Source organism: Protomyctophum bolini (assembly GCF_963924005.1).
Source record: "Protomyctophum bolini genome assembly, chromosome: 20".
Taxonomy (NCBI): Eukaryota; Metazoa; Chordata; class Actinopteri; order Myctophiformes; family Myctophidae; genus Protomyctophum; species Protomyctophum bolini.
In genome coordinates, this window is record NC_137881.1 from 33183681 (window position 1) to 33201996 (window position 18316).

Genomic DNA, 18316 nt, shown 5'->3' on the forward strand with positions numbered 1-18316 from the left:
AACGGTTGAGAAAGGACAGAGTTACCATTTGGGGGTCCCTGGGGGTCCCCGGGGGGTCCCCCAACTTTGAGACCCCCAAGGATGCCCCCGGGGGGGCGACACGATTCAAATGAGACCACCCCCGTCCAAAACGGTTGAAAAATGACAGAGTTACCATTTGGGGGTCCCTGGGGGCCCCCCCCCCCAAAAAAAAAATGTTTACGGCCGGCCGACCCTTAAAACGACCGGCCGACGGTGTTTACCTATCCACGGACCGGCCGACCTATCCACGGACCGGCCGACCTATCAAACGACCGGCCGGCCGACCACCGGCCGGCCGACCCGCTGGCCGGCCGGCCGGTACAAAAAAAAAAAAAAAGATTCTGCCCTTCCTGTGCTGAGAGGCAGAAGCACCTTGAAGAAGGAGGATTCATTTTAGCGCTTGTGCTGCTGCCATTGTTGAGTTGGGTTGATGCAGATGATCTTGAAGATTGTGCTGATGATCCAACAGTCAGCCTTCTTGATGACTTTGAGTGAGTGGAGGATGACTTTGTTTCCTCATTGACTTGCTTCCATACCTGTGATGTCTCCATTATGTTGACTGGATAGGGCTGGTGAAGATGAGTGTACGTCACTCGCAGAGTGCTAATGATTGCACTAGCCACTCAAAGGGGTGACTGGCTCTCTAGCCAATGTCCAATAGCTGGTTGTGGTCCCTCGCAGAGCGCAATGTTTTTACTGTGCTGTTTCACCCAACGTGACTCTGTGTCCTAATTGGGCTCCACAGCCAGCTAAACTCTCTCCCATAAGTCTCCTCCAAGGAACAGGCAAATGTGTTGTACATGGACCGGATTTATTATAGAAAAGTGTAAAAACATTTTGCCACTCAAAGGGCTAGAAACCAGCAGATGGCCTTGGATGGAACTTCAGAAAACACAAACATGTTGCTGTGTTGCAAACATGTAGAAAATGGGCGAACCAGGATCACTTCCTGTACTATAGTTATCCACTATGGTTATCCACCATCGATGACTCCATCCACCACGCCATCAGCAAGCTGGCCCACTACCACGCCTGTTGCACGCACACCGGCAAGCGGCGACTCGTCGCAATGTGCGAGGACCCCTCGCACATCCTGATGGCCTGATGCCTGATGGCCTGATGGCCTCGCGCATCCTGATGGCCTGATGCCCCTCCTACGACAAGCTGCTCTTAGCGCTTGACCAAGGCGTCCTCCCGGGCACCATCAAACGCCACCTGGGAGACGAGGTTCACACACATGACTACGTAGTAGCACTGCTGCATCCCGTGACCACGGACAACCCAAACTCCATAAAGCTCTATGGTTTGATGTTGGACGCTCTGAGGTCCTTCAACAAGAAGACGCTCCTTCTGTACCCCAATGTAGATGCCGGCAGTAAGCATATGGTGCGTCTGATCAGGGAGAAGGGCATCGAGAGGCACACTAACTTCAAGGTGGTGAAGCACGTGCCGTTCAATGATTTCGTCCAGCTGGTGTCCAGTGCCGGCTGCGTGATCGGAAACAGCAGCTGTGGCGTCTGAGAGGCCGGAGCCTTCGGAACGCCCGACGTAAACCTGGGCACCAGACAGACCGGCAGAGAAACGGGCCAGAACGTTCTGCACCTGAGAGACGCCAACACCCACAGTGAGATCTGCAACGCACTGGAACAGCAATTTGGAAAGAACTACGACTGCTCTATGATCTACGGCGACGGACACGCGGTGGAACGCATCCTGGGGTTCCTGCGGAAAATCGATCTGGATGAGCCCCTGCGGAAGTCCTTATGCTTCCCCACCGCGGCCACAGCTCCTAGAACATGGTCCCCATCCCGGGGATACTGAGCGCTCTAGCCGTGGACCTGGGAGGAACCAACCTCCGAGTGGCCATCGTCAGCAATGGTACCATATTGAACACGATAATGCGCCCCAACCCCGAAAAGTACGAGGACAGGATCCAGCTCATACTGCTTTTGTGTAAAGAGGTCCTGGTGGAGGCCTCTTTACACAAGTGTAAGATACTGGGAATAGGCATGTCCACGGGAGGGGCTGGTCGACCACCAGAAGGGCGTGGTCCTCCAGTCCACCGAGCTCATCCCGGACTGGTCGTCGGTGGACCTGCGGACCATCGTCTCCAAGGAGCTGCAACTGCCCGTCTGGGTGGAAAAAGACGGAAACTGCACCGCACTGGCCGAGAGGACGTACGGGCACGGCAAGGGAGTGGAGAGCTTTGTCTCCGTCGTCACCGTAACGGGCATCGGAGGAGGCATCGTCCAGCGCAAACAGTTGGTCCGTGGCAGCGAGCACTGCGCCGGAGAACTGGGTCACATCAACGTGTCACTGCTGGACGACGGCCCCGAGTGCACTTGTGGTGGCAGAGGTTGCGTGGAGGCATACGCATCTGGAATGTCCTTGCAGAGAGAGGCGGAGAGGCTGAAAGTGGGCGGTAAGGAGCCGCTCAACGCCGGTCACCTCATACACGCTGCCAAGCAGGGCAACTCCGACGCCGTGGCTTTTCTTGAAAAGGCATCTAGGGCACTGGGCACGTGCATCGTCAATATCGTGCACATAGTCAACCCATCCGTGGTGATCCTGTCCGGTGTGCTCGCCTCCTACTACCAGGGCCCAGTCCAACGCTTTGTCTCCCAGAGGGCCCGTTGCTCCAGCACCAAGGTTCTCACCTCTGACCTGGACGAGCCCGCTTTACTAGGAGCTGCTAATGGTGTTTGGAGCGCAGAGCACTGGCTCAGTAGAGAAATTATCGTAATTCTGGGTGCCTGCCATGCAATGGCAGAAACACACGTTGAAATCCGCAACACATACTTAATCGTTGTAATAATAGAGACACAAAACTTTGACGTCTATGGCCGGCCGCACGGTTTACCAAAGCCCCACAATATATACATGGAAACATGCGGCTCGGCCGGGAATGGTGTGCTTGTGCTTTTCTTTCCGTTTCGGGTTACCGTGCTGACGTAATTCGCAATAAACGACACGAAAAATGCCCCATGCAAAGTCAATGGGGAAACGCGGGTAAAAACAGAAAACGACACGTTACTTTGGAGCCACATTGCTCTGGCATACTGTTACGTAGAAACACGATTTAAACGTCAAACAGCACACGAGGCCGTCGACTTTGTTGTGGTTCAGACGGAATTCGAATACGTTGCACGGTTTGCCCGCTATCGCAGTGTGTTTGGTCTGAGCAAAAATCTCGACTTACGAGTGTCGCACGCCCAGAGAGAGAGCGGGTCAGAGTGAGAAGCCACTGTGAAGGCTGTACCGAAATTCTCAGAACAAATCGTCCTCACGGCCAAAATATTAACTTTACACGCATGGGTTTCGGTAATTTTGTAGCCACACTCGTCCTCTTTCACCCAATGTCACAACCACAGCCCAGATACATACGGTACGTGAACTACAGCCCTGAAAGCGACAGGTGTACCATCATAATGTGTCATAAAACTCCATGTTAACTGCCTGAATGAGTCAGCAATTTTTTCATCACAAACACAATTTCTTAACTCGCTCTTATAACCACGTTTTTTATCGTACCAATACCACGATCGCACACGGCGTACCTTAATGTCTCGGGTCACTCACGGCGAAAACAAAAATTGCATTCGACTTTTTGCGATAGAGCAATTTGTTCGGACATATGTTCTCTCACTGAGTCAGGGTGCTTTTAACTTTCAATAGTGTTTGCATTCGCATAGACTAGCCCTAGCCCAGGTAAAATTGATACTTTGTTAATGATTCAAGGTCAAGTTGACCACCACTTAAAAACGTGCATACACGAACGCACATGCACACATGTGCACGCACACACACACACACACACATTGAAAGTCAATGGAGAAAATCGGGGAAACACGTAACTGTCATTTCTCGACCGTTTCAGAAGCAGGGCAGCTCGCCGGAACCGGGCCGCCCCCCTGAACGAAACCAAATGGACCCTTACAGCTCAGAAATCTTATCATTAGCATGTTAGCATTAGCATGTTAGCATGATAGCATTATCATGTTAGCATTAGCATTAGCATGTATGTTAGTATTAGCATGTTAGCATTAGCATGATAGCATTAGCATGTTAGCATGTTAGCATTAGCTAAGTTGCATCATGTTTAATAATAATAATAATAGATTCACCTAGAAACAAAATTTCAAGATTTTTTTCTGGGTGCCTGATAGAGTTCTCATTTTCTGCCCGAACCCGACCCGGCCCGGCCCGACATTTTAGGGCCGGGCCGGGCCCAAAAAATATGCTAATTAGCCGGGCCGGGCCGGGCCTCGGGCTCTGTGATTTTCCGTGATTTTCTTTTTTTCTTTTTTCAAAAATGTTATTATAATAAAAATAGCAATTCCGTTATTTGTGTAATGTGTAGGCTATATAGCCTACAAGTATGTATTTATTATGAAGAGGGCTGCGCTATGGCGATTCACTTGTGACAGGAGGAAGACGGAGGAGTGGAGGTGGGGGGCTTGGAATGGATTACTGACTGCGCGCAGGCAGAGAGAAGTGAACGGTGGGGTGGTTGTTTAATGTTTATACCGCTGGCTGGCCTCTGGTTTGCGGCGCACCAAATGAGCTTCAGTTCATAATGCTAAATGTTTTATAAATCAATCGGATTATCACACGATAGACTGCAACATAACAAAAACAGTTGCACTGAGCCATCTCGTTAAACCCAGCTGGCTGTGATGAATAACCTAATCATTAGGCCTAATCAACGTCATATAGTCAAGTCACCAACGATCCATATTCTGTAGTGTATGATCTGACCACGCAATGTTACAGTCCACTGCAGGCTACAGGCTAATGGCTATTTGTTTACAAAATGATTAGTATTATAACCGCCGTCCCTCAGTGCGGCAGCGGCGCTCCTCGTTATATGTGCCCGATTTAAAATAACAGATCTCTAAGCTGTCGAGAGTCGAGACACGCCATGAGCGGGTGCATGGATGGTTTGTAAACTTTGTAGGCTATGTTTGTTCTTTTGGACACCGAACGGGGACGATACTTGGGGTCTTGGACATAGCTTCACTTCAGAGGAAACGGGGAGCTACAGTAGCCTACTCACCACCACTGGAAATGGAATCCATTAGAATGATATGGAAATGGTACATAAATGAGCTACATAAATCCTTTATTTCGGCGATAAGTCCATTGAACACCGTTCTCACTCTCACACAGACACACACTGAAAGAAAAAAAAGAACGCCACTTTATTGCATGGCCAGCGCAACAGCATGCGCCGTCAGTGAACCACTGACGGCGCATGCTGCTGCGCTGGCCATGCAATAAAAGTGGCGTTCTTTTTTTTCTTTGTCGGGCTTTATAGGGCTTCGGGCCTAACATTATGGTATTTTTTAGGGCCGGGCCGGGCTTCGGGCTGACCCAGTTAGGGCCGGGCCGTGCCGGGCTTCAAATTTCGGGCCCGATGAGAACTCTAGTGCCTGAAGCTCGCCAAGTCTGTGCAGCATTTGAGCCTTGGACCACCATTTGATGACATTTAGCCTCTCAGAAGAGAGCATTTGGTTACATGTGAGCCAGGTCTCCCCATTGACTTTCAATGGGGTATTTTGTCTTAGTTTTTTGCGCATTACGTTGCCACCAACATTCTAATGCTAACATGCTAATGTTAACATGCTAATGCTAACATGATATCATGCTAAAATGCTAACATGCTGCTAACATGCTAATGCTAACATGCTAATGCTATCATGCTAACATGCTAATGCTAACATGCTATCATGCTAACATGCTAATGCTAACATGCTAATGCTATCACATATCATGCTAACATGCTAATGCTAACATGCTAATATGCTAACATGCTAATGCTAAGACGTCTGAGCTGTAAGGGTCCATTTGGTTTCGTTCAGGGGGGCGGCCCGTTTCCGGCGAGCCGCCCTGCTTCTGAAACGGTCGAGAAATGACAGAGTTACGTGTTTCCCCAATTTCTCCATTGACTTTCAATGTGTGTGTGTGTGCGTGCACATGTGTGCATGTGCGTGCATGTGCGTTCGTGTGTGCGCGTGTTTGAGAGGTGTTCAACTTGACCTTGAATCATTAACGAAGTATCAATTTCACCTGGGCTAGGGTTAGTCTATGCGAATGCAAACACTATTGAAAGTTAAAAGCACACTGACTCAGTGAGAGAACGTATGTCCGAACAAATTGCTCTATCGCAAAAAGTAAACGTCGAATGCGATTTTTGTTTTCGCCGTGAGTGACCCGAGACATTAAGGTACGCCGTGTGCGATCGTGGTATTGGTACGATAAAAAAAGTGGTTATAAGAGCGAGTTAAGAAATTGTGTTTGTGATGAAAAAATTGCTGAATCATTCAGGCAGTTAACATGGAGTTTTATGACACATTAAACGCATGCGTGTAAAGTTAATATTTTGGCCGTGAGGACGATTTGTTCGGAGAATTTCGGTACAGTCTTCATAGTGGCTTCTCACTCTGAGCCGGTCTCTCTCTGGGCGTGCGACACTCTAAGTCGAGATTTTTGCTCAGACAAAACACACTTTGAACTGCGATTGCGGGCAAACCGTGCAACGTATTCGAATTCCGTCTGAACCCCAACAAAGTTGATTGCCTCGTGTGCTGTTTGACGTTTAAATCGTGTTTCTACGTAACAGTATGCCAGAATAATGTGGCTCCCAAGTAACGTGTCGTTTTCTGTTTTTACCCACGTTTCCCCATTGACTTTGCATCGGAATTTGCTTTCCGAAACGGAAAGAAAAGCACAAGCACACCATTCCCGGCCGAGCCGCACGTTTCGATGTGTGGGGCTTTGGTAAACCGTGCGGCCGGCCATAGACGTCAAAGTTTTGTGTCTCTATTATTATTATTACGACGATTAAGTATGTGTTGCGGATTTCAACCTGTGTTTCTGCCATTGCATGGCAGGCACCCAGAATAATAATCGTCAAGGTTTTAGGTTGGTCAACCACTCTACATACTCTGGAGAACGAACACACACCCATGCGCACGCGGACGCACGCACAGTTCCAGCCATTGTGATACACAGGGTGGTTGTGGGTTTTCTTACCTTGGTGTTCATTAGGGATGTAGTGGGGCGTTGTGGGTAGTGTAGTGCATTTACCTTGGTGTTCATTAGGGATGTAGTGGGGCGTTGTGGGTAGTGAAGTGCATTTACCTTGGTGTTCATTAGGGATGTAGTGGGGCGTTGTGGGTAGGGTAGTGCATTTACCTTGGTGTTCATTAGGGATGTAGTGAGGGGTTGTGGGTGTAGTGCATTTACCTTGGTGTTCATTAGGGATGTAGTGGGGCGTTGTGGGTAGGGTAGTGCATTTACCTTGGTGTTCATTAGGGATGTAGTGAGGGGTTGTGGGTAGTGTAGTCTGTAGTGCATTTACCTTGGTGTTCATTAGGGATGTAGTCCTGTGCTTCGGTATAGACCAGCAGTGAAGGCAGAGTGAGTGGTTGGTTCATTTTGTTCTTCAGGTTGATGTAGTGATAACCTGAGAGACATTACACAATGTTTAATAATGTAGTGATAACCTGAGAGACATTACACAATGTTTAATAATGTAGTGATAACCTGAGAGACAATGTTTAACCATCTACTTTATTACAGAATATACATATAAATGTTTTAAATATTGGTCTTAGATAAGATTAGCCTGCCTTATAACTTCATAGATTGTTTTTTGTATTGTCCCTGTCAAATAAACATATTTTTTTTATCTTCATCTTTTTTATTGAGTGGTTCTCAAAGTGGGGTCCTTGTGGGAATGCCAGGGGGTCCCAGCTAAATGATAGTTATGATAGCGTGCACTAACCAGGTCTGATAGTAGATACAGGTAGGATGCGATGACCGATGAACTTGCCGTTTTTTTCCAACACTGCTATCCTCAGAGAGGCCAGAGTGGGCAGTATCACCTACACACACACACACACACACACACAGCAGAATTAGAAACTAAACATAATAATAACATACAACAGCATAAAAACGATACCGTAATATGTACAGTATGCTATCCTCAGAGAGGCCAGAGTGGGGCAGTATCACTTACACACACACACACACACACACACACACACACACACGGCAGAAAACAATAATAACGACACAACTAGAAAAGCAGTTCCTGCAGAAACTGCGTGGACTGGCTGAAAACCCGCAATCTATAATTATGATGTACAGTACCGCCCCAGGAGGTGGCAGAAGTTTGAATAGGTTGTTATAGCAACCACAGAGTAGCCTGACACTCAGCCTGAAGTTTCATTTCGTTTCACGTCATTATTCAGACTGAAATCCATTCCCACGGCAGCCGTTTCTGGGATGGGCATTGCCAAAGCGGCGATTGGTTCACACCAACCAATCAAAATAGACTGTAACTTAATGAAGACGAACATTTCGTCGTCCCAGACAGAGATAGGATCGTACCTTATTGAAGACGAACATTTCATCGTCCCAGACAGAGATAGGATCGTACCTTATTGAAGACGAACATTTCGTCGTCCCAGACAGAGATAGGATCGTACCTTATTGAAGACGAACATTTCGTCGTCCCAGACAGAGATAGGACCGTACCTTATTGAAGACGAACATTTCGTTGTCCCAGACAGAGATAGGATCGTACCTTATTGAAGACGAACATTTCGTCGTCCCAGACAGAGATAGGATCGTACCTTATTGAAGACGAACATTTCGTCGTCCCAGACAGAGATAGGATCGTACCTTATTGAAGACGAACATTTTGTCGTCCCAGACAGAGATAGGACCGTACCTTATTGAAGACGAACATTTCGTCGTCCCAGACAGAGATAGGATCGTACCTTATTGAAGACGAACATTTCGTCGTCCCAGACAGAGATAGGATCGTACCTTATTGAAGACGAACATTTCGTCGTCCCAGACAGAGATAGGATCGTACCTTATTGAAGACGAACATTTCGTCGTCCCAGACGGGGTCCAGTGAGTTCCCGTTGGACGTGCGCGTCCTGTACTTCCTCTTGGTGTCGGCAGGAAGTCCAAATATGTCCACCTCCACGTACACGCCCACCTTCTTGTTGCTCAGGAACTGCCCCGAGATCACCTGCGGGGCGCAGATTAGTGCTTTTCTGATTATAACCGCGTGGAGATCACAATTGAATATAAGTGGCTAGTATAGAGTTTTATTAAAGTGTGACTCGGGGACGTGCAGAGAATGTTAAACATTTGAAAAAGGACACATGAATTTATTTTTCCTTCTGATGCACGAATATACATATATATTGACCACTATTTCTCGACTGTTTCGGACGCGGGGCGGCTCGCCGGAACCGGCCCGGCACCCTGGGCTCGTTCCTGTGGGTCTGGAAGTTCCGGGGACCCCCCGGGGACCCCGACATGGAGCTGCACCAACTCACTTCACACGGCTGTGACCTTTTTTCTCTCACCTTAATCTTGACCGTATTGGCCACTATCCCGTCCACTATGCTCTCGGTGAAAGGGTCAAAGTGTTTGTCCATCCGCCTCATGAACTCGGGCTTCAGCAGGTAGCCACTGCAACCGTTGTACTCAAACACACCCATGTTCAGCTGCATGGGCAGGTCTGATGGAGAGAGAGAGAGAGAGAGACCCCCTTTACACGAGAACGGTGTTCATAGAAAACGGCAAAATAAAGTATCTTTTGCTGGTGTCCCTTTAGACGAGAACGACGTTTTCAAGGGGGTGAGAACACACACACAAAGTGAAAACACCTTCCAGAGTGGGAAATCTTTGTAAACGCTGTATCCTCCTGAAACGATGAATCCGCAAAACGTGTGACATCATGGCTCACGTGGGCTCACAACGCATTATGTTTATTACATTGATGCAGAGCCGTAGGTGATATTTGGAGTTCCTAGAATGGGCAAGCACTCGCAAAAGTAACGTATGACGGGAAGTGCACAGCATGGTGGTAGGTTCTTCTATTGGGTGACTGGTCTATCTGGCAGTCCATCACCGCCACCTAGTGACCTGGCATGGCATGGCATGCACACTACAGCATCTACGTGTAAAAGCTGAATTAAAAGCTGAGAAAAAGAATAAGAACAAAGTTCAGTTGCATTCTCATTTTTTTTCTCGGGTGTGCTCCGCCATCATTCATAGCTTCCGTGAGGAGAGGATAGACAATTAGACACACTTTAAACTAAACAAGCCGTTAATAAGCCAATGAGCAAATAATAGAAAGAATTATGTAATTTGGGTAATCTTGCCCTATACTGCGAACACAAACCGAACTGAAAAAATGTGTTTAAAAGTGATTAAACTGGTCAGCCAAATGAGATATCTGCAAATAAGCGATATTGCACTAATTGTATATATGTTCTTGAGGAAATTGTTTACCCCCCAAAATCAAGATTTGACCTTTGGGATAGGCCAAATGAGTCGGTGTCTCAAAAGAACGTAGTTACTGCCCTTCGTAGGGCCCCTTGGAGTCAAGGCCAGAACAAAAGGACATGTTTAGACAAGATGCCAGTCGCCAGGACGGGAACCCCTTTTGGTGCATTATGTTATATATTATTATCTACAAGCTCATAGTGCGGCACCGAGTGCTGCGCTACGAGCCTGTGGATCTGCTATTTTTTTTTAATCGTGAAGATGTGGCACACATCTTTGAATATTTATTTTCTTTCAGAAGCAAATCTTTGCTTCTGGGGGGGTCCCTGGAAAAACATATTTTCAGATGGGGGTCAGCGGCCAATTACATAATATAAATAGTATAATTAAGGGGGTCCACGACATGAAAATGGTCGAGCAACACTGACATAGAAACATAGGGTTTTTCAGAAAACCAAGACATTTTGTAGAATCTGGTCCTCAGTCCTAAAAGTTTTTTTTTGTTTTTGTCAAATATGTTTTTATTGAACAGATTATAAATTGTTACAAAAATGATGATATGAAATACATATTGTTATAGAAAACAAAAAAAATAAAGAAATCCCTTAACCCTCCCACCCATACTGCTCAGTGACACCGCATACTATATAATAAGATGATAGAAAGCTCATGGAAAACATCTGAAAAGAAAATGGCGTAGTCAACCAAATCAATGGTATCCTGTCTATTAATTGTTTCTACTCAGGTAATGAACAAGGGGCAGCCAAACCTTATCAAACTGTTTCTCCCTGTTTCTCAGGAAATACCTTATTCTCTCAAGATGAAGTGTATTAGTCATTTCATTTAACCAGTGCTTAAATGCAGGAGCCTCCTCTTTCTTCCAGTGTGTCAAAATTAGTTTTTTCGCTGTAATCAGACCATAGAGAAGAGTTGTTTCTCTGCTCTCGTCAACATAGGCATGGAGTCTGACAAACCCAGAATAATTAGTACAGAATCGAGGTCAATATGAATATTCCGTCCTAAAAGGGTTTAAGGGGCACTTACCGAGTGTCTGGAAGTTCAGCGCCACCATCTGGCAGCCTACGTTCCAGAAGAGCTGAGGCATGCAGTTGGAGCTGTTCACTCTGGTTCCTTTAGGGTAGATTCGACTGATCTGCTTCTTGTTGTATCTGAACAGCTCGGGTTAAGGACGCTGTTGATTTCGTGTCGACTAACAATGAAAAATGTTCGTCGACTACCTTTTTTCACTGACGGAAACTAAATTAAAACTATAAGCTAAGCTGATTAAACTAAGACTAAATATATTGACAATTTCATCAACAAATAAAAACTAGACTGAAATGTTAGGAAGGGACTAGTGGACAAGACACAAGTCATTTTACACTTGGTTGCATGCTGAAAATAGCAGATCTGCAAGCTCACAATGAGCTTGCAGATCGGCTATTTTCAGCAAGTGTAAAATCAGCTATTACGACGGCATCGAGGCCCGCCAAAATACATTGTAGTCGACTAAATCAACTGTAGATTTAGTCGACTGAAATCGTATGATATTTAGTCGACTAAAACTAGACTGACACTTCACTAGACACAACATTCCAGGTGACTAAAATGGGGTGGGGTGTGTTGAAGAGTATACACACATTTGCGGGCTCGGTGACATTTATGTGAAGGATACTCTACAAAGTCAATAGGGTTTTTCCTCAATGTGTCCATGCCTTTATTCTCCTCAAACGACGACATTTCAAAGTATTTATTCCTTTCTGAAAGACGCAAGGAGAGACACGCACACACACACAATATAAAATGTACAGTCATGGTTACGTTCACACAATCATGGCATTATATTATGTCTTAACGATACAATAGAGCGTATGCGCGTGACATCATCATCATACCCGGAGGTTATGCGGGAACGCCTACCGAGTGACAAAAAACTACTTTCTGGCCTTGACAGCCCTTACATCCAAACAGAAAAGTCCTACCTGATTGCATGAAATTACTTTAAACAACCTTTAATTCACATTGTCACTCTCTTTGCCATTGACTTTATGCATGTGCATATACCCTCTATAAGTATGTCACTTAGTACTAAGCATGCACACGCACAGAACGGCGTGCACACGCACACGCTCACTCGCAGACTTACTGGTGGCCACTTCGAAGTTCTTGAACCTGACCGCTTCTATGTAGTTGACCAGAGTGGACAGTTCCTCTCTGGCATTGGACTCACAGCTGGCCGTGCCCTGAGACACAGACACACAGACACAGACACAGACACACACACACACACACACACACACACACACACACACACACACACACACACACACACACACACACACACACCACATGTGCGTGCGTGAACACGACATCAAAAGCATTTAACACAGTTGCCAATCAACTCATCAATAAATCAATCAATGGACCAATGGATCAGTTCACGCAATACCATCTATTGAGACAACGTAAAGACATTGATTTACGACAATACCATCTATTGAGACAACGTAAGGACATTGATTTACGACAACAATACCATCTATTGAGACAACGTAAGGACATTGATTTACGACAACAATACCATCTATTGAGACAACGTGAGGACATTATTCCACGACAACAATACCATCTATTGAGACAACGTAAAGACATTGATTTACGACAACAATACCATCTATTGAGACAACGTAAGGACATTGATTTACGACAACAATACCATCTATTGAGACAACGTAAAGACATTAATTCACGACAACAATACCATCTATTGAGACAACGTAAAGACATTGATTTACGACAACAATACCATCTATTGAGACAACGTGAGGACATTAATTCACGACAACAATACCATCTATTGAGACAACGTGAGGACATTAATTCACGACAACAATACCATCTATTGAGACAACGTGAGGACATTAATTTTCGACAACAATACCATCTATTGAGACAACGTGAGGACATTAATTCACGACAACAATACCATCTATTGAGACAACGTGAGGACATTAATTCACGACAACAATACCATCTATTGAGACAACGTAAAGACATTGATTTACGACAACAATACCATCTATTGAGACAACGTGAGGACATTAATTTTCGACAACAATACCATCTATTGAGACAACGTGAGGACATTAATTTTCGACAACAATACCATCTATTGAGACAACGTGAGGACATTAATTCACGACAACAATACCATCTATTGAGACAACGTGAGGACATTAATTCACAACAACAATACCATCTATTGAGACAACGTAAGGACATTGATTTACGACAACAATACCTCGTCAGAGTTGGGTTTCTTCAGCTCGGGTAGGGGCTCGTCTTCCTCGTCTTCCTCGCTCACCTCCTCTCCACCTGATTGGTCGAAAAACAGAAAGTCGTCATGCACCGAGAACCCGTACGTCAGCGGTGTAAACTAACTGAGTACTCGAGTTTATTTCATCGACTAAAACTATGACTTATTCACTGACGAAAACTAAATAAAACTAAATGAAAACTAAGCTATGATGACTAAAACTAAGATTAAATATATTGACAATTTCGTCAACAAAACCAAACTAGACTAAAATGTTAGTATGGGGCTAGTGGACAAGAGATCCAGTCGCATCCTGTGAGCTTGTAGATCAGCTATTTTCAGTGAGTGTAAAATCAGCCATTACGACAGCATCAAGGCCCACCAAAATAAATTTTAGTCGACTAAATCAACTGTAGATTTAGTCGACTAAAATCTTATATTTAGTCGACCAAAACTAGACAAACACTAAAACATGCCAGGTGACGAAAATGTAACTAAATGAAAACCATTCAAGAGACTGTGACTATACAACTAAAATGAAAGATGTGCTGTCAGAATCAAGGAGACTCACCGATGGACGTGCGAGGGTCAGAGTTCTTCGTCATACTCTCTGCCAGCTCTCCGTTGGACAAGATGTGCTCTCCCTCGCTGTCCAGCAGAGGGCAGTCTAGAACACACAATTCAATTTCAATTCAAAGGAGCTTTATTGGCATGAGAAAACATACATTTACATTGCCAAAAGCAAAAGTGGAACAGAACAATCAAGATAAAGCAATAAAATAAACAGAGCAGTGCTACATTAGCGTACATTAAACACTTCGAGTAATAATATAATAAAACTATAACAAGATTGTGCATTTTCTGTCAGAGATAGTTATACATTCGTTCACGTGTCATGGGCCCAATAACATGAATGTGCGCAATGATAGTCAACGGGCTCGAGCTGCAATGACAATTCCGGCCACTATGTCCATTTCGCCTCAGGGTTTCCTCCGGGTGCCGTCTCTATTCATATATACTCTTAAGGTTTAAATCCTCTGTCGTGAATTATCACCCGACAATTGACCACCTAGGTAGACATTATCCCTTACTTATTATGTCTCAATATTTTTAGATTAGATTTTTATTATCCACAAGGGAAATTAGTTTTCCTCAGGCTCAATGCATACATTCAGGACAATACATGAATACAAATACAATAAAGCACCCAGTAAAGTACTAGTAAAATACTAATGACCCCTTACAGATATCCCTTGCATACAGTACTTCATTGACTGGGGGGTGTGTCCCATGGCTCATGTGCTTGGTCCTTCCCCTCTCCTACACCACATGTGTGTTGGAGACAGTGGCCTTGTGGTTAGTGTCCACTCTGGCAGAAACTGGGAAGTCGGGGGTTTTGATCCGCGTCTCATATACAGTCTCATACCAAAGACTGTAAAAATGGGACCCAATGCCTCCCTGCTTGGCACTCAGCATCAATGGGTTGGATTGGGGGGTCAAATTAACTAATTATTCCCGAGCGCTGCGCACGCTGCGGCTCACCGCTCCAGGAGATGGGTCAAATGCGGAGAACACATTTCACTGCGGTAACGTGTGTGACTAACTTGTGTGATTAAACATCTCCGCCAGGTCTTGGCGTGGTGTGTTGTCGTTGGACGGTCTCGGGTGGTGTGGATGATACTTCTTGTTCTTGATCAGGATCCTCCCCATCAGCTCCTGAGGGGAGGGGAGGGGGGTTCCCGGGAGGAGCTGGGGGGGGGGGGGGGGGGGGGAGAGAGACAGAGAGAGAGAGGGGAAGAGGGAGGGGGGAGAGACAGAGAGAGAGGGAGGGGGGGGGGGGGGGTAGAGAGATTGAGAAGGAACACCTTTCGCTTTGTGTGTTGTCACTGCTATTGTATCCTACTGACTCACCTGCCAGTGAGGAGCCCCCACCGGGAGAACGTTCAATTAGTGGAAGAACTAGAAGCTCTTCAAATTATCCTGTAGGTGTGCATGTGTGCGTGTGCGTGTGAGTGTGTGTGTGTGTGTGTGTGTGTGTGTGTGTGTGTGTGTGTGTGTGTGTGTGTGTGTGTGTGTGTGTGTGTGTCATACCGGGTATTTCTCCAGTGGGTCAATAAGCAGAGCGTCTCCAAAGATGCTCCTACAGTATTCTGCCATTTTAGCCTGTTGTTTCGCCCTGAGAGACAGAGATAGAGAGATATAGAGACAGAGATATAGAGATATAGGCCCTCATTTATCAATCGAGTGTAAAATCTGCCACAGATTCGAGTGCAGGTTTCGTAGTACACCCACGTCGCCACGGCATTTATAAAGTGATCGCAAACAGCTGATCCTTCCTTAATTTCGTTCTCACGTTAATAAATGTGACGGCTGAAATCTATCTGGCACGCCCTATGAAATCAAGCCTCGCCCTCGTTTTTGCGACTGAACACATGAATTACGACCTGTGGGAACCATGGAAACAAGTTTTTACTATGGAAAAAAGGTTTCTCCCGTGCCTTGCCCGCCTCACGCACCTCTCTCACACACACACACACACACACACACACACACACACACACACACGCAGAAGCACACGCAACTTGCAAGCCCACTGGTGTCTTGTTAAATAAAGAACGAACACCTGCATGAATTAAATAAAGTTGTAGGCCTACGGCTACCCTGTCTGTTTTCCTCTCACCTCGCTTGCTTTGCTGTCATGTCCACGCATGCACGCATATACATGACACATCGACATCGCATCGCCATGAATGGAATTAGTTTTTGTAGGCTGGCCTATATTAATTTTACCCATTCGTGCGCAGTGCACGGCGAAGGCGTGATACTGCGCACTGCTGTGATATTAAAGTCCTGTGGGTGACGTGCCTGCATGAGAGATAGGCTATCATGTCGTCAAGGCAGCTCACAATCAACGTTTATGTAGTGATTTGATCATTGATGAACGAATCATAAACATATGGATGAAGGCTTGCCGCTTGCGCTGGTATGTGTTGGCGACGCACGCCGCGGTCCCGTCCTCCCGAGCCCCGAAAATGATCTCGCTTTTATCTGAACTGTCAAAACTGTCTAAGCACTTATAAATGGTGAATGATTAAGCCCCTTACGCCTATAGCCTGCTAGTACTTACTACAAATAGGCAAGCTGTATTGTATGCTTGTCATTGTCACTTGGAAATAAAGGCGTGCAGTCCATTCATGCCTTTAAAAAAATAATAATATCATAATCGCATATGCCGCATCACCGCGTCCGCATGCGCTCCAAAATCATCTCACAAGTGCGCTCGCATAACAAGTGTTTGATTAAGCACAAACTAATACATTGTAAACATGTTATATTGTTTTTAATTGCGCGATTTTAATTACTTGTAAAGTTGGAAATCTCTCTTTTGTTTTTTACATACACATACCGTTTTATATTAACATTTTAGGAGTGAAAACATATGTTTTGATGCCTGTGACAGTGTCAGCAGTTCAGACAAGGCTGCTCCGCTTGTGTAAGAAAGAAAAAAATGCGTACGCCAGCTGAGGAGCAACCGTGGATTTTCAACGTTGTCACGTTCAATTTCAAGCGTTGGCGGAAATGGTAAATGTCAAAAATGTCGGCAATTTCGGCGTGCACCCATATTTTGGTCTACGCACGGTTGATAAATGAGGGCCATAGTGATAGAGATATAGAGATAGAGATAGAGATAGAGATAGAGATAGAGATGCAACGTGAAAGCATTGCATACAGTTGAATGAAGTGAACTCGGGGTGCTGAAGTGCTGAACGGTTGCCAGGCGGTCACATTCGGGAGCAGTTTGAATCAAACAAGACTCAGTGTGAATCTGCCCTCTAAGAGAGAGTGGAGAGTCTTGCACTTTGTTCTACATTGTATTTTTTGTACAACTTGGAGAAGCCTGAGAACAGCTACAGGTGTGTACCATTCCAACCCGTCACGCTTTCCTGATCATTTTCCTAAAGGTTTTATGAAAATGCATTGCTTTCCCTGCAGGTTGTATTCACTGATTAGCCTAATGCTAATCCTACTGCTGTGCTACTGAAAAGAAGTGTCCAGCAGAGGAACTCTATCTATTCAAGGAATCTGAATAAAGTTAACATATAACACCTTGGTAAATGCCCCGCCCCCTTTCTCACTGACAATGCTCTGTTCCTGACAATGCACTCACAATCTACTGAATCTGAAGACATTGGCAGAAGTTCACTGTCAAACTGGCTATATGCACGCACGCACCCACCCACGCACCCACACACACACACACACACACACACACACACACACACACACACACACACACACACACACCCACCCACGCACCCACACACACACACACACACACACACACACACACAGTATACGTACGTGTCCACGTAGTTTGCAAAGGAGATGATGAGAGGGTAGGAAGAGGTCTTGAACGCACTCTCTGCTATCGCTTCAATCACATCCTGCAAGCACGCACACGCAAAGGGAAGATTAGAGTGAGTGAGTGTGTGTGTGTGTGTGTGTGTGTGAAGACTGCACGCTGCAGTAACATGAATATCCAGAAGAGGGCAGAAGCAGACTTCACAACAACACCTGCAAAAAGCTGTCATGTATTAGAGTATTATTATTTTTTAGTGAGTGAGTGAGTGCGTGCGTGCGTGCGTGCGTGCGTGCATG

The 18316-nt window shown here is 45.7% G+C and overlaps 1 protein-coding gene and 1 pseudogene across 2 annotated transcripts in view; one reads left to right on the forward strand and one right to left on the reverse strand.

The window, feature by feature from the left end:
- The first annotated feature begins 451 nt into the window (after positions 1 to 451).
- LOC308335344 (bifunctional UDP-N-acetylglucosamine 2-epimerase/N-acetylmannosamine kinase-like) lies at positions 452 to 6672 on the forward strand (annotated as a pseudogene). The gene is made up of 3 exons: positions 452 to 489; positions 946 to 2746; positions 6644 to 6672. The product of its transcript is annotated as a bifunctional UDP-N-acetylglucosamine 2-epimerase/N-acetylmannosamine kinase-like (transcript).
- Positions 6673 to 7334: 662 nt separating this feature from the next.
- Positions 7335 to 18316, reverse strand: part of LOC308335345 (1-phosphatidylinositol 4,5-bisphosphate phosphodiesterase beta-3-like) — a gene marked incomplete at both ends in the record, with an annotated part of 68935 nt that continues 57953 nt past the window's right edge. Inside the window, 12 exons of the mRNA XM_080792365.1 lie at positions 7335 to 7489; positions 7811 to 7910; positions 8912 to 9073; positions 9417 to 9571; positions 11386 to 11510; positions 12017 to 12101; positions 12488 to 12584; positions 13643 to 13716; positions 14229 to 14324; positions 15262 to 15406; positions 15749 to 15833; positions 18020 to 18102. Coding sequence (XP_080648491.1) covers positions 7335 to 7489; positions 7811 to 7910; positions 8912 to 9073; positions 9417 to 9571; positions 11386 to 11510; positions 12017 to 12101; positions 12488 to 12584; positions 13643 to 13716; positions 14229 to 14324; positions 15262 to 15406; positions 15749 to 15833; positions 18020 to 18102 — 1362 coding nt within the window. The remainder of the gene's footprint in view (positions 7490 to 7810; positions 7911 to 8911; positions 9074 to 9416; positions 9572 to 11385; positions 11511 to 12016; positions 12102 to 12487; positions 12585 to 13642; positions 13717 to 14228; positions 14325 to 15261; positions 15407 to 15748; positions 15834 to 18019; positions 18103 to 18316) is intronic.